This window comes from Physeter macrocephalus, chromosome 14 (assembly GCF_002837175.3).
Source record: "Physeter macrocephalus isolate SW-GA chromosome 14, ASM283717v5, whole genome shotgun sequence".
Classification (NCBI taxonomy): Eukaryota; Metazoa; Chordata; class Mammalia; order Artiodactyla; family Physeteridae; genus Physeter; species Physeter macrocephalus.
In genome coordinates, this window is record NC_041227.1 from 96,011,332 (window position 1) to 96,026,944 (window position 15,613).

Consider the following 15,613-nt stretch of genomic DNA (forward strand, 5'->3'; position numbering starts at 1 on the left):
GATGCAGGGGACACGGGTTCGTGCCCCGGTCCGGGAAGATCCCACATGCCGCGGAGCGGCTGGGCCCGGGAGCCATGGCCGCTGGGCCAGCGCGTCCAGAGCCTGTGCTCCGCAACGGGACAGGCCACAACAGTGAGAGGCCCGGGTACCGCAAACAAAAAAAAAAAAAAAAAAAAGACAAGTACAGACAATTCTTGCAAGGTGTTTTGCTGCAGAGTAGGGCTGAGAAAGTGGGCAGGAGCTAGAGAGAGAAGTGGAATTACGGGAGGGTTGTTTTCAGGTGGGAGAAATGATAGCGGTAAGGAGGGCGAAACAGATGATGTAGGAAAGGTAGGAGAGAATTGCTTAAGTGGTTCTGAGTAAGGGAGAGGAGAGAAGATCTCATGCACGCACAGGGGTTCTGCAGTGAGCGCATGATAGAAACTAGTAACAGGCAGGAAGCTGATCTCAGGGGCGTCAACGCTGGGGGTTGGGGAGAGCAGTGGTGAGTCTGTAGAAGTTCACTCCTGGCTTATTGCCAGGTTTACTGCCCCTCAATTCACCAGCGAGCACTCTGAGACTCAGGGAGAAAAGAGCATTGCTCACCATCACACCACTGGGGCCAGGAGTGGAACCCAGGTCTCCCCGATGCCGCGCGCAGGACACCGCGCTGCCCACATGCCTCCAGTCCACCTTTCCACCGTTGAAAAGAGCGCTTCCTATCATTTGCCCTGAAACAACTTCTCAGAGTTTCAGGAGTAGCCCCCTAGACTTCTAAGGACTCTGGGATTTGAGGAACAAGTCTGTTCCGCCTTGTGGATATGCCTTATCATATACAGGACTTTAGTTCTGTCCCCTCCTCAGCCTCCATCTTTCCCGGCTGGAGAATTCTCACTGTGAAGCTTGCCCTGATGGTAAAAAGCCCTTCATCACTCCATTGTTTGGCCCCTTTCCAGTTCTATTACGTCTTTCTTGGAATGCAGAGGCCATAACAACAGAAACCACAGTGGCTTCCATTTTGAAGAGCCTTTCGCAGGGACAAGGGCCCCATTTATGCATTCAAACCGATGGTCAGGGAGCCTGTGGTCTACCCAAGGTCACACAGAGTGTCAACAATAGAGCCCAGCAGAGGAGAATTCCAATTGCTGTGATCTCTCTCCACACCCAACTGCCTGCATGCAGGACTCCAAACGGGCACATATATCGGTCAGGAGGCATTCAGCAGCAAGAGAAGGGGGAAAGTCATGTCAAAGCAATAAGGAGGATTTATTGAATTACATAACTGGAAGTCCTAAAGCAGGCAGGCTTCCGGGGTTGGTCCATAGGGGCTCAATGATGTCATCATGGTCCCAATTTCATTGTCTTGCCACCCACAGAGGCTGTAGTGGGTTGAATGGCAGCCCCCCAAAAGATATGTCTCCCTCCTAATCCCTGGACCTGTGAATGTGACCTTATTTGGAAAAATGGTGTTTGTAGATGCAATTAAGTTAAGGATCTTGTGATGAGATCATCCTGGATAACCCAGGTAGGCCCTAAATCCGATGACAAGTATCCTTACAAGAGACAGAAGAGAATAAGAGAGGCTTGTGAAGGCGAGGCAGTGCCTGGGCTGAGCAGCTACAAGCCAAGGATTCCGGCAGCCACCGGAAGTTGAAGGGATTAAGGAACAGAACCCCCCCTAGAGCCTCTGGAGGGGGCACAGCCCTGCCAATAACTTGATTTTGAACTTCTGGACTCCAGAACTGCGAGAAAATAAGTTTCTGTTGTCTTAAGCCACCAAGTCATGGTTATTTGTTAAGCAGGCCTAGGAGACTCATACATTAGATGAGATATACAGGTCAACTTAGAGCTGACCCCCATACCCGACCCCTACGTCCAGGGGTGGGGTTAGCTTTCCCCAAGGTCCATGAGAGACACGAGAAAGGGGTTCTCAATAAGAGGAGGGCAACGGATGTAAGGGAGGCAATCAGAGTGTCCACTCCACACACCATGTGCGAGAAGGTTCCATCTCCTGAGCATCTGCTCTCCGAGCACAGGAAAGACAGAGGGTGCCCTGGACGTGTGAGCTTCACAGGTGAAGTTCAAGGTGGAGGCCTACACAGCCCCGGGGAGTCCTCCAAACCCTGAGAGCAAAGTTGAACGTCTGGAACAGGGAGCACCCTCCTCTTAAAATACTGGCTGTGGGGCTTCCCTGGTGGCGCGGTGGTTGAGCGTCCGCCTCCCGATGCAGGGGACACGGGTTCGTGCCCAGGTCCGGGAAGATCCCACATGCCGCGGAGTGGCTGGGCCCGTGGGCCATGGCCGCTGAGCCTGCGCGTCCGGAGCCTGTGCTCCGCAACGGGAGAGGCCACAACAGTGAGAGGCCCGCATACCGCAAAAAAAAAAAAAAAAAAAATACTGGCTGTGAAAGGTCTTATGAATCTAAAGATCATTCATCACTCGTAGGAGACTGTTTCATCCACCTGGTTGCCCAAGCCAGGACAGACCTCAAGCTCATCCCAGACTCTTTCCTGTCTCTTGCTCTACCCTTACAGCCAATCTGTCCCCACTTCTATAAATAGTCCCAATCTGTTCGTTCCCCTCCATCTCCATAGCTATCACCCTAGTTTAGGTCCCCATCCTCTCTTACTAGATTACAGCCCCCAGACTGTCCTCCCTGGCTTGAGTCTCAGCCTCCTCCCACCAGTCTCTACCAGGAACTGGAAAGTTCTCTGAAAGTGAAAATCTGCCCAGGACACGTTCCTGCTAAGAACCCTGAAAGCCCCTTGGCATAGCTTCCAAGGACTCTTGCTTACCTGACCATCCCTCACCATGTCCCCAAACACACAAGAACTTTCACACCTGGGGGCCTTTGCACACACAGTTCCCTCTGCCTGGGAGATCCCCCACCCCACTTCCTGGCCAGGTCCACCAGGACTCAGCTTCTAGGCTGTCTGCTTTGAGGGGTCTCCTTGACCTCCCACCCCTTCTTCTCGGCTCCCACTATACCCTGGGCTTTTGTAGTTCTCCTGTGCTAACATAAGGGTCTATTTATGTGCCATCAACTTCCCCCTAGACTCTGAGCTCCCTGAAAGCAGGAACCAGGTCCATCCTGAGTACATAGTATATAGCAGGTGTTCAGAAATACATTGATGACTAAAGATCAAATCTACACAGCAAGCATATATTAAGCACTTACTATATGCCAGACTCTGGGGTAAGTGCTGGGGTAGGGGAGAAGCGGATAATGATGACTCTTACCCTAAATTTCACAGTAACTTTTTCTGAGAAAACCCATCTATAAAATCAGGAGTAAATCCTGCCATGAATTCACAGGTGAGCTTGCCAACCAGTAGGAAGCCCACTGACAAGAAGGTAACCCTGAGCAAGCTCAGCATCTCCTCCAGGGACCCTCACTCTTCCCTCCCCGTGGGTCACGCAGGAGACAGAGCGGCGATGGGTCTTTACTGCCACCTGCTGGACGAATGGAATAACGCTACAGGCGGCAGCCAGGAGAAATTCAGGCGCCTGCCTTGAGTTGCCAAACACATGGCTCTGACATATATCTGCCACATTTGTTCAACAGCTAATGAGAAGCTGTCAGAAGAAATGGCTTTTGAAATCAAAATCACCTCACGAGAAAACGGTGTGGGGGGGGGAGAGAAAGAAAAAAAGGAAAGCCAACTGTACCTTGCAATGGTCAGAATGTGGGAGCATGTCTCCTGGGGAAATTTCTGTCTCTGACTCAAAGGGGAGGACCGGAGAATCCTGTAAGATGGAGAGAAATATCTCCTTCTGAAACTGTGGCTGTGTTTTATTCCCCAGGCCCACAGCAAGCACAAATCCTGGTGGAACTCTCCAAACCTTGGTGCCCTGGAACCCAACTGAACTCTCCCTCCTACCCATCAGCACCTGCAGGATCTAGCTCAGTCCTGGAACCAGCACAACAGAAACTGCCGGAAGCTGGGAGGCTGTTCTTTCCAAAGGCCTTGGCTTTGCAGCCAGACTCGCTAAGTCAACAAAGTGGGAGCCAGCCGTGCTGCTTGCCCTCCTGTTACACCCTCCAGCTTCTCCTGGGCCTGCCACACTCACACACACGTGTGCACACTCACACAGAGTGCTCCAGACCCAGCATTCTGCTATTGGGGTGGGGAATCTGCTCTGGGAGAACTGGGAGGCAGAATCCAGATGGGCTACAGCCAGAGTATTGGGTTGTTTTTTGTGTTTTTTGTGTTTTTTCCTCTTTCTCCATATTCCAACCATTCTGTGAAAAGCTGGGCGCAAGAATGCAAACTCCGGAAAACCAAGGGCAGTGCAGCGCCAAGATATTTACTTAGCCAGTGAGTGTGCTTCCGTCCCCCTGGAAGACAGTCTCAGATTTCCTCAGGGCACTGGAGCCTTGCAGAGTCCAGCCAGCTGCTTCTTTATATAAAGAGAATGGTCCCTGCAGCCTTCAGTCAACCCACCCAGCCACCCAAGCATCTGCGAGAAAGCTAGGGGAAGCACCATCTACCATCCCCACCCTGGGGTCTCAGGATGACCAAACTGTCCCCACTATAAATAGCACCAAACTAATTTAGGGGTGGGGTGAAAGGGTACATTCCCCCAGACCTTCCCAAAGGGAAGAAAGCTGTAACAGACAGAAACACGCCAGAGCCATCAAAAATACACAAAACTGGGACTTCCCTGCTGGCGCAGTGGTTAAGAATCCGCCTGCCAATGCTGGGGACATGGGTTCGAGCCCTGGTCCTGGAAGCTCCCACATGCCGGGGAGCAAGTAAGCCCGTGCGCCACAGCTACTGAGCCCACGTGCCACAACCACTGAAGTCCACGTGCCTAGAGCCCATGCTCCACAACAAGAGAAGCCACCGCAATGAGAAGCCTGCACACCGCAACGAAGAGTAGCCCCCGCTCGCTGCAGCTAAAGCCCGTGTGCGGCAACAAAGACCCAACGCAGCCAAAAATAAAAATAAATAAAATTTTAAAACAAGAGTACCCAGGAAACTTCCAATGCATCTGTAACTTAAAAAAATAATAATACACAAAACCACTTATACAAATTGTGAATGGCACAATTCTGTTTGTTCTGCCACAGTACAAAAATGGCAAGTTTTTCATCCAGATAGAAAATAAAAACGAAGAATCAGCACTCTGATATGAATCAACCCATGATGATACTTTCAATACGCCATTCTCTACCTACCTGATGGCCTGGTCCCCTGACCCCAGCAGTAAGTCGTTCTCATCTAGGCTTCTGTTAACTCTGCATCTCCTGCATCTTGGGGGTTCAAGAAGCAAAACTGTCATCTCTCTGACCATCCCAATTTCCGACCCCGAGCTTCCATCTGGGCCTTCTGGGGTTCTCACTTCCTCAAGCAGTGCATGACGTCATCCAATATCCATCTTCACAGGTCCTCCTTGTCCCACGGCCCCTCTGGGTCCATCAGGTTCTCTGTATGCTCAAGGCCTGGGCACCTTTTGCCAGATGGTCCTGACCACCTAGAAGAACCAACATCTATCAGTCTCTGGGGACCTAACTCCCCAGGGACACACCAAGAAGCAGGGCTCATCATTCCGTCTGCTCTTAGCATCTCCAGATCTCTCTCTCTCCTCTCCATCTTCCTTCTCATAGCCCAGGGAATTTTTTTTTTTTTTTTGGCCTGGGGAAAATTCTTTCTTCCCAAATGTCTACAAGATTCATAGTCTGTTGGCCCCAAACTCCCTTGCCTCCCTACCAAAAAAATTTTTTTTTAATTTAAAAATCCCTTTTTGTAAAACCAAAACTAAAAAAATGTCTTGGCTGTTTTCGACTCTGTCACATGCCTCCACTAAGGCAATGAGCCTGCTTGCATGGAGAGAGGGCAGGAGAGAAATGAGGGTATATCTGAAATGTCATCCAGCCACATGATAAACACGTTTTGCCTCTCTTTTCCATCACCCAAGATTTTTAAAGTGGTCAGCTGTGGTTTCTTTCCTGGTAAATGATATTGTCTGAAAGAAACACCAGAATAAGAGTCTCTCTTCTGTCCCTCCGAACGGTCCCTTCGTGCCTCTATTTCTCCACCAGCCTCTGCCCACTTCTGTCCCTTTCCCTGGTCCCTCCTTTTCTGTCCCATGGCTGCCTCTTCCAGCCTGGCTTGTGCATTCTGAGAGAAGCTGGCCGGAAGTCACCATTGCCAAGAGAAACAGTAGCACCAAAGGCTCAGGTGCATCCCCCAAAATGTGTTCGCCTGCAATGCCCTGTCCCCATCCCTGCACCTGCCCCAAGTCAATACATTCTCTGAGCACTTTCTGATTCCCACATCCCAAAAGACCTTTTCAGCCTGCATCTTACTTTGCCTCCCTCTAGAAGAGATGGCCACTCCCTCTTCCTTAAAACTCTCTCCTCCTTAGATTTGGCTTGAGTGGTGCCAGACTCACCTGGTTTTCCTCCTCCTCTGCCACAGCCTGCCCTTGGGATCCGATTCTTCCGTTTACCCTGTAATCACTAACTCTCCCCAGGGCGCTGTCCTTGGCCCTCTTCTATTCCACAAGCCCTCGCTGAACAAGTTCAACCTCTCTCAACGCTGCAACGCCTGCCAAAACCTCAAAAATCCCCAAAACAGCCCCCTCTCCCTTCCCCTTCCACCTCCTCCCCCGCCCCGCCCCCCGATTCCAGACACATGTTTACAACGGCCTAGAAAAGGAAAAGCCAGAGAGAGGATAAGAGTGCTCACTTCCTACGTTGGAAAGAGTGTCAGGACCACAGAGCAGACCACGACCACCCCATGGGTAGACTCCCAACTCCATACAAGAGAGACTTTTCCAACAAGTAGCACTAGCCGGCAATGAATGGGCTCCTTCTGAGGTCATTATTTTTTGGCCATGCCGTGCGGCATGCGGGATCTTAGTTCCCCAACCAGGGATCAAAACTGTGCCCCCGCAGTGGAAGCACGGAGTCATAACCACTGGACCTCCAGGGAAGCCCCTACCTTGTGCTTTCGTCACCAGCTTGGGGTGTTGTCAGCCTGGGCAAATACTGCACCATTACTGAAGAAGACTGAATTTGTGCCAGTATTTACTGAACGTTTTCATGCTGGGCTCCATGCTATGCAACAGGGATGCTGAGGAGGAAGATGTGGTCCTGCCTTCAAAGAGCACTCACCCTAAGGAGGGACGTGGACCCGTAAGCCGGTGATTGCGGCACAGGGAGGCAAGTGTTGGGATATTTGTCAGAGAGAATGGGGAAGACTAGGCAGAGGAGGCAACTCTGTTTTAGGATAACAGCTTGTCTTTAAATACCTCATTGCCAAATCTATATTAAAATAACAAAAACATAAAAGCGAACTGCCAACCCCTCCACCGTCTAATCAAATTGTTTCCATTTGTCCATATTAATCCTTATCACTTACATATGCCATTTTTTCATGTTTCCAATATTATCAGAGTGGTTTTACAGTCTATATTTTCACTTATTATATCATTAGTATTTTTCCACATCCCTACTTTCTTTTTCTTACTTGCATTTCACCCCCACCTTCACCCCACTTCACTCCCCAGGCTGTGAACCAGTGTTCACAGCCTGGGGAGTTACCTATCTCCATCCTTCTCTGTTTGATCCATCCTAGGAGGGGCACCAGAACGATACCTAAATCAGAACAATTGACCAGCCCCTCCCCCCTTTTCTTGTTCTCCTGACACACACAGCTTTTGGCTGTGAAAGCCATTCTAATGTCTTTAACTCTAAGAGACTATTGCTGGAAAGAACCGGGAGGAACTGCAAAGAGTAACTTTTGAAAAGCAGGAGAGCCTAAATTCACAACCGTTCCATGGATCCCAGCAGCGGCAGCTTGTAAATTTTCTTTGCTCAGCTACTCATGCACGTGTACTTTCCTTACTCTTTCTTCCGTCCCTCCCTCTGACATACGTGTCATCTCCCCACCTCGTGACTTCTGCTTTTACTCGGTTTCAGCTGCCTCGTAATTGCACATGGGCCCACGTACCCTGTCCGTAACACCACCTTTCTATTTGGCAGCCCTGCCACGCTCCTAAGCCCTCAGTGTTTCTTAGCTCAATTTCTCAAGTTCCTCTTTTCACATCAGACACACTCATGGTCTAATCAGCCCTGGCGCTGGGAGGAGAAAAGCAAGAGTGGTGTCGGGATGTGGTCTACGACTGTCTCTCCAGCAAGGACAGCGCAAGGGACCATTTTTTCTCCCTAGGACAACCTTGGCCATGAGGGCTCCTCACAGCCAAAGCTACTGCCCTCCCTCATAAGGCGCTGCCTTATTCACACATTTTATGGGGTCTCTGAAAAATAGCTTAAATGGTTAATTGTTCATTTAACTGCCGTGGATTTCAGGTCTGAAACTTTTTCTTGATTCAGCTTCAATACGGAGGCAGGGAGGTAAGAAGCAATCCCTAGCCTGCCCAAGAGGCAACGGTGACATGGTCTGGTGTGTCACAGACCTGCCGAGGTGTGGCCCCCAGGTCCCACCTCCAGGCTCACACACACACACACACACACACACACACACACACGGGCAACCATGGGAACAGACTTCAGAGTCATGTGAGGGTTCAGGTCACATTTCTGCCATTTCCTGGCTGTGTGATGTGGGAGAGGTCAAAACATTTTGAGCCTTATTTTCCTCATCTCCCAAATGAGGTGAAAAAAAAATTTAAGTGACATGCAAGTAATTTTAAGGATTAAAAGCTTAAATGGAAAGTAGAGTGTAAAATCCTTTCATGCCAATTGAGGACTATACAACTGCTGGTTTAATTAATTTGCCATTTCATTTTCCAGCCTACAGAAAGTCCTTGTTAACTAAGTAAATGGTCAATTTTCCATCACCAGGAATAGCAGTCAGCCGCAAAGTCACCAGTGTCTCTGGGGTTCCAATCTCTGGTCAATAGGGCCAGATTTACAGAGGCAAAAACTAAAGTATCATTTTCTTTCACAGAGTAGTTTCATCTCAGACAACATCAATCCTGAAAATGTAAGTGAGGGGCTTTAAATGAAGGAGTGAGGCTTTGCTCAGAAGTATCTAATGAAAAAGGGGGAAAAAAAAGTAGGCAAAAGCATACTGGTTTTTTTTTTTTCTACTTTTATTTATAAAGAACACCATTCCTTCCCGACACAGACATAAACACTCACACATTCCAAGGAGGAGCTTATTAAAAACAACAACAACAAGAGAACTGGGGGACAGAGGACCTTATTTAACACCAGTCTGTGTGCCCGACTCGGGGATCACTGGGAATGTTTCCTCAGATATGACATCTCACCTGGTGGAGGGCCCACCCACTCACCAGGCAAAAGCTATGCCCTCAGTCTTCGGCATCATCAAACTGTCCCGTCTCAAAGACCATCTTGGAATAATGGGGTATCAGTGGAGGTGGATGGTGCCAACTGGGGTCATAGATCATGTCTCCTTGCGGGGCACAGCACACCCAGGGTCTGACCTCTTGAGAAAGGCAACCCTGGATGTCGTCAGCATCTGCAGGCAGTTTTAAAAGACAGATTAAAGGAAGGAGGGAGAGTGAAAAGAGAGAGCCAAAAAATGTCTAGGGGACAGACACTTGCACTGTCTTTGCTTAAACACATGCACGCACGCACACACAGACAGAGACACAGACACAGACACACACACACACACACACAGAGACACAGACACACAGTCCTCCTTTGGTGGACAATCCCAAGCACCTTCATTCTGACACCACCCACATTCCTGCTTCTCAGACACCAGTTCCTAGCAGCGCAGAGGAAGCAACCGGTGAACGGAGCACTTCTGTCTGCCGCTGCTCGATTCCCACAAAGATATTTGGAGATGGTAACACTGTTTCAATGTTAAAACTGACCAATACATTATATAATAAAATGCAAAACTGGCACTTTTTCCCCCCCTTATGAAAGAGGAGCTGTCACAGAAATTTCAGACCTATGAGAGCTATCAGGCTAAGGTCATGGATGTGGGTCCCTCTTCTAAACTGTTTAGGGGTTAATGTGTAGGAGGGTCTCAGAAGCCTGACCTAGGACCCCCAAAACCCCATACCTACCATATGGATTCCCTTGATCTGCTTTCAACTCCAAGTCCCAGTCCTCGTTAAAAAGATCAGCAGCCTGTTCCCTGGGTGGACAGCCGGACACCCCTTCTGACAGCTCCCAGGGATTCGGTTCCCCATCAGAATCCTCGTCATCCACAGCAAAGCCTTCCTCTTCACAATGGGTGCCCTCACCATGGGCAAGACTATCATGAGGGATGCTCTGTGCTCCACTGGCTAAGAAATCGACAAAAGGAAGAAGGTCTTAAAATAACTGGCAGACCAGAGAGGGCCTAGCCGTGCACTCGGGAGATTTCTGGCAGACTTACTAAGAGGGCAGCAGTAACAAGTGTGCAGAGTTCCTCAGCCACTGGAGCGCTTATTTAAAAAGTGTTGTTCTGTTTCCAGTTTTAGAAGTGGGGTTGATCATTTACTTTCAATAAGATGTTCTGCCTTAAATAAGGCTGTTAATTACCAGCTCTTTTCATTCACATGAGAAGGCAGGCACAGTTTATGTTTTCAGGTAGTTTAAATGCCACTGAGGCAAAGGGCCTCTGGCAGATGATAAGCTTTCACAATACAGACCTCCTTGGTCTCTCCCAACACCCACCCCAGGCTCTGCTGCCTACTTGCCTAGTCGATCCGCGGCCTTCTCAGTCTCTCTCTCCTGACCGGCGTGGCCAGCTGGGGCAAAGGAAGCCTGCGGGAAGAAGAAACAATTACCCAGGACTTGGATATCTCGGGTACGGCCAGCATTTCAGCCCCACACCCACCCTTCCATACCCTCCTTTGTGAGGCTTGGCGCAGGGACTCTGCCACCCACATTTCTGCTGTGCCCTGTTCGACTGGGCCTTGCTGCTTCCTCTTCCTGTCAGCATCACCCCTGCCAGCAGGATCGCCTGTCTTCCTAGAGTGGCCACTGAATCCAGGGTACAGTTTGCCAGCACGTGCAGAGCCAGCCTCCTCTAGAGCCCTGTCTTGAGCGGTCTCAGTCTCGGGCCCTGAGGACCCCTCCTCCAAGCTCAGAGACTCTAGCACTAGCCGGGACAGTGCCCCCTCCTCAGAGGTTGGAATTTCAGCTCCCTGCAAAGCCTCTCCTCGGAGCTTGTACATTCCAGTCATTCCAAACTCACCCCTTTGCTCAGTCAGCCCTACGGCTGGTCACTGTTTCCCCACAGTGGCTACCTCTCTGTTTTTAGCTTTTCAGTTACTTAACTGTTTGTCTAGTTAACAGCTCCTTTATCAAATTCTCTGCTTCCTGACTGACACATGCGGACAACAGAGCTTTAGTTGTTGAAGGGAAATCGTGTTCTCCCATAGCCACCCAGATGCTTCTCTGCTCCCATCACTCAAAAGTTCCTGAAATCCTATCACCTGTTAAGACCTCTTTCTAAGTGGGATGAGAAACGTTCACAGCCTGCATGAGAAGACCTGATTTCAATCCCATTCATTCAGTGTGTACCCTGGACACATCACTTCAGCCACCACACCTGGGTTTCCTTCTCTGGAAATTGGGGATGACTGTTCTGACCTTGCAGGAGGTTTATAATGAGATAACATTTATGAAAACACCGAGCACACAGCAGGAATATAACATCTGTTGAACTGAAATCCACCTTCTTCGCCCCTACATCTAAACTGCGTTTGGCACCTGCCCCGATTAGTTCATGATCTAGTTCTATCTGGATTTAATGAGTCAATTCCATCTCCTGTAGTCAGCGACAACTCCTGGTCACTCCTGCTGACCAGTAGTGAGACCTCTCATCTCTTCCACCGCAAGAGCTCCCTAACTGACTTCCCACTCACCCATCTTGCACAGCCTTACACGCTTAATGACTCCTCTGATGAAAAACTCAACAGGCCTCCACTGCTGGAGCACAAAATTCGCCGTGGCATCCACACCTCCCCCTCACGCTCCATCAACCTGTGCAGCATAGTTCTCTCTCCCAGCTCCGGGACCCAAGCTCCCAGCCATTTGCCCCACATTTCTTCCTCTCCACGCCTTTCCCAGGACCACCATCGTCTCATCTTGGAGAGAAGGCGCACAAACCTTCCTGCTCTGCTCTGACAAAATTAGTTTTATCCTACCTGCACCCCAAAGTAATTTTCCTTATAAGCTTATCACTACATTTTTCATATTTTGGTTAAGATATGGTATCTTTGATGCTTAGACAAGCATTCCATTCCTCCATCCAATTAATGTGTGTACGGTGCCAGGCACTATGCTAGGCGCCGGGTTTACAGCACTAAACAAGAGGGTTCCTACCCTCAAGGAGCTCACCCTCTAACACGGATTGCTGACTGTAAACACGGGCAGATGACTGTAATAACGGTCTCTGAAAAGCCAGGAGCTGTCTGGCGCGCAAATGAAAACAAGTTCCTGGAAACCCTGCGTCAAACGCGGCCTTTTGGTTTCAGTGAAAAGGCGAGACCGCATGAGACATCATCTGGTGCACAGGCTTAGCTGAGCATCCCCACCAAGGGACACGGACCCTTCAGGGAAAGTCGCTTTCCTCGCTGCCCTCACCTGGCCCCAGCCCAGGCCCCCCAGTAGCGGCTCCAGCTCTGGGTCAGCAGCATCACCTCCCATTTAGCAAGGACGCACAGGCGCCCTGCGGCCGACAGCCAGCCCTCCCGGCCCGGCGCGCCCACCCACGTCCTCGGGGTGCCGCGCCCCACAGCCCGGCCGTTACCAGCTCGGGCGCGCGCCCAAACGGCGGGGCTGCAGAAGGCGGGTCCGAGGCGCTTCCCCGGCTCCCCGCGGCCCCCACCCAGCCCGCCCCGAGAGCCCCGCAACTTCCCGCCCCGGGCCGCAGGTGGTAGCCGCGACCAGGCCCCGCGCCGCACTCACCCCCGGCCTGGGGGGCGCCTTCCGCGTGCTCAGCAGCGGCAGACCCGGCGGCGGCTCCGCCGCCCCCAGCGCCGGGGCCCCGGCGGTCTGAGAGTCCATCCCCAACCGCCCGCAGCTCGGCGCCCAGGACGCCGCTCGACCACGTGAGACGCCGGCCTGGCCGCCAGCCGGAGGATACGCCGCGGAGGGCCAATCAGCCGGGGGTGCTCCCGGCCGGGGGGCGGGGCGCGGGGGTCACGAGGAAGCCGGGGCCGGGGCAAGGGGCGGGACGGAGCACTGGGCGGAGCGTGCCCGACTGCGAAAGCCCCACTCCCTACCTACCGGTCCCGGAATCTGATTTTTGTAGCTCTTGACGATGCAGATCCCAGGGCTGGACGACTAGCTGAGTCTGGAATGCCAAGTGTTATCCCTATCCCACCACACTGCGCATGCTTCCACTTCAAAAACTGTTAGAATAGTTGATTACCCGCGTCTACCTGATAGTGTATAAAACTCAGCTCTCAAAACTTTTCATGCAACTGTAGCTCTAACCCCATTTCACTCTTTTCTCTAAACAGGTTTCTCTAGAACTCGGTCTGGAATTAGACTATAACTCACCCACAAATGGATGAGACAACTCAGGAGCCCAGTGATTCCCCGCCTTGAGTTAATGTCAGTTCTTAAAGTTAACCCATTAGTAACCAGGTTGGATGATCAAAACAAACTCTTCAAACATTCCAGACACCCTATAGGCTATGACAATTGGTCATAGTAACCCTAAACATTCTGTGCTGGGCCGGTACAGTCTCACCTGGGCGCCGATACCAGCAGAGGTTAGGCAGTGCCTGGGCTGGGGATAAACCAAACTCTAAAGACAGCTTTCCCTGCCCTTCCCTGCACTGTCTGAACTCCAATAACAAATCTGCTCAAGGTGTGATAATCATGTTAACCTTTAAATACCAGAAAAGCTGGAAGCTGGGAGTCCTTGCTCACCAGGCCACCTTATAACAATCTGAGACATTAGCCTATTCATTCATCTCCCTCAGAGTGTGTTGTTTATACATACACATTTGAAAGAATTTAGCCTAACAGTTCATACATTTTTTTCTCTATGTAGACTTTCCTACAAGGAAGAGAATGTGACCAATCAATGTGTGTTCTGTTCTGACCCATGAGTTAGTTTCCCCAAATCTAACTGGATCTAGGTCAAGTGTCCAATAGAACCTTATTTGATGGTGGAAATAAAAGTTCTGTTATCTGTGATATTCAGTATGGTAACCATGAGGCTGGTTGAACACTTGAAAATGTGGCCAGTGTAAACAAGAAACTGAATTATCTAATTTCAATACATTTAAGTTCCCACACGTGGCTGGAAGCCACCCTAAGTGCAGCTCTGGGTCAACTGGCTACATGCATTTTCATTACCTGCAATGGTGAGAACCGGGTACAAGGTGTGATGACCCCAGGGTGACCCACCTTCATAGCCTTGCTTTAAGGCAGAGGTCCCCAACCCCCGGGCCACGGACCAGTATCAGTCCGTGGCCTGTTAGGAACCGGGCCACACAGCAAGAGATGAGCAGCGGGCCAGCAAGCGAAGCTTCACCTGTGTTTACAGCTGCTCCCCATTGCTCGCATTACCACCTGAGCTCCACCTCCTGTCAGATCAGCAGCGGCATTAGATTCTCATAGGAACCTACTGTGAATTGCGCATGCGAGGGATCTAGGCTGTGCTCTCCTTATGAGAATCCAATGCCTGATGATCTGAGGTGGAGCTGAGGCGGTGATGCTAGCGCTGGGCAGCGGCTGCAAATACGATTATCATTAGCAGAAAGGTTTGACTGCACAGAGACCGTAATAAATCAGTTGCTTGCAGGCTCATATCAAAACCCTATCAGTGAGTGGCAAGTGACAAGCTGCATCTTACGGAGTAGACTGGACATAGGCCACACACTTCACGTGTCACTGTCTCCCATCACCCCCTGATGGGACCATCTAGTTGTAGGAAAACAAGCTCAGGGATCCCACTGATTCGGCATTATGGTGAGTTGTATAATTATTTCATTATATATGACAATGTAATAATAATAGAAATAAAGTGCACAATAAATGTAATGCGCTTGAATCATTCCCAAACCACGCCCCAACCCCCATCCATGGAAGAACTGTCTTCCACAAAACCGGTCCCTGGTGCCAAAGAGGCTGGGGACTGCTGCTTTAAGGAATCACCCACCACCCTCTTTACTCTCATCTCTTATGTGCAACATGTATCTCTTTCCTAAAATAAAAAAGCCCTTTAAGGATTTAAATGTTGAACTTCCTGGGACTTAACGGAGTGGAAAAAGAGGAGATTTTTCTGATTTTAAAACAAATGACACACAAACACCATTTTGGGTACAAAAGCTCATAATAAAGATGCCCTAAAATAGACTCTAATATTCATAGGAATTTAATATATAATAAAGGTAGTATTACAAATCAGCAGAGACAAAAATGGCTACAAACGGTGTTGTGGAAAATTTAGTTAACTGCATGGGGGAAAAAATACTGAGTTGTCCTCAGCAAGAGGCAGGATTTTCAACAATAGAAATCATACATACAGAACCTCTGGACCTCAAAAGAACACCACACACAAAAAAAGCTGGGGGCAAATTATTTGCAAAAAAGAAGAGACGAACTAAAGATTACTATTCTTAGTACATAAAAAACTCTTATAAATTAGTAAAAAAAAAAAAAAAAAAAAAGTCAAAAAATAGTCAATGGGCTTCCCTGGTGGCGCAGTGGTTGGGAGGCCGCCTGCCG

General features: G+C 49.9%; 1 protein-coding gene across 7 annotated transcripts in view; it reads right to left on the reverse strand.

Moving 5' to 3' along the window:
- Positions 1 to 12,977, reverse strand: part of COPRS (coordinator of PRMT5 and differentiation stimulator) — a 35,941-nt gene extending 22,964 nt beyond the window's left edge. For 3 of the 7 annotated variants that reach the window (XM_055090539.1, XM_055090544.1, XM_055090541.1), the window contains exons 1-6: positions 12,836 to 12,977; positions 10,618 to 10,684; positions 10,000 to 10,221; positions 9,250 to 9,437; positions 5,162 to 5,457; positions 3,649 to 3,726 (exon numbers count right to left, since the gene is read on the reverse strand). In XM_055090539.1, the coding sequence (XP_054946514.1) occupies positions 9,268 to 9,437; positions 10,000 to 10,221; positions 10,618 to 10,684; positions 12,836 to 12,934 (558 nt within the window). In that variant the 5' untranslated portion in view covers positions 12,935 to 12,977 and the 3' untranslated portion in view covers positions 3,649 to 3,726; positions 5,162 to 5,457; positions 9,250 to 9,267. The remainder of the gene's footprint in view (positions 1 to 3,648; positions 3,727 to 5,161; positions 5,458 to 9,249; positions 9,438 to 9,999; positions 10,222 to 10,617; positions 10,685 to 12,835) is intronic. The other 4 variants (XM_055090542.1, XM_055090546.1, XM_055090545.1 and 1 more) reach the window with 2 other exon arrangements.
- Positions 12,978 to 15,613: the final 2,636 nt, after the last annotated feature.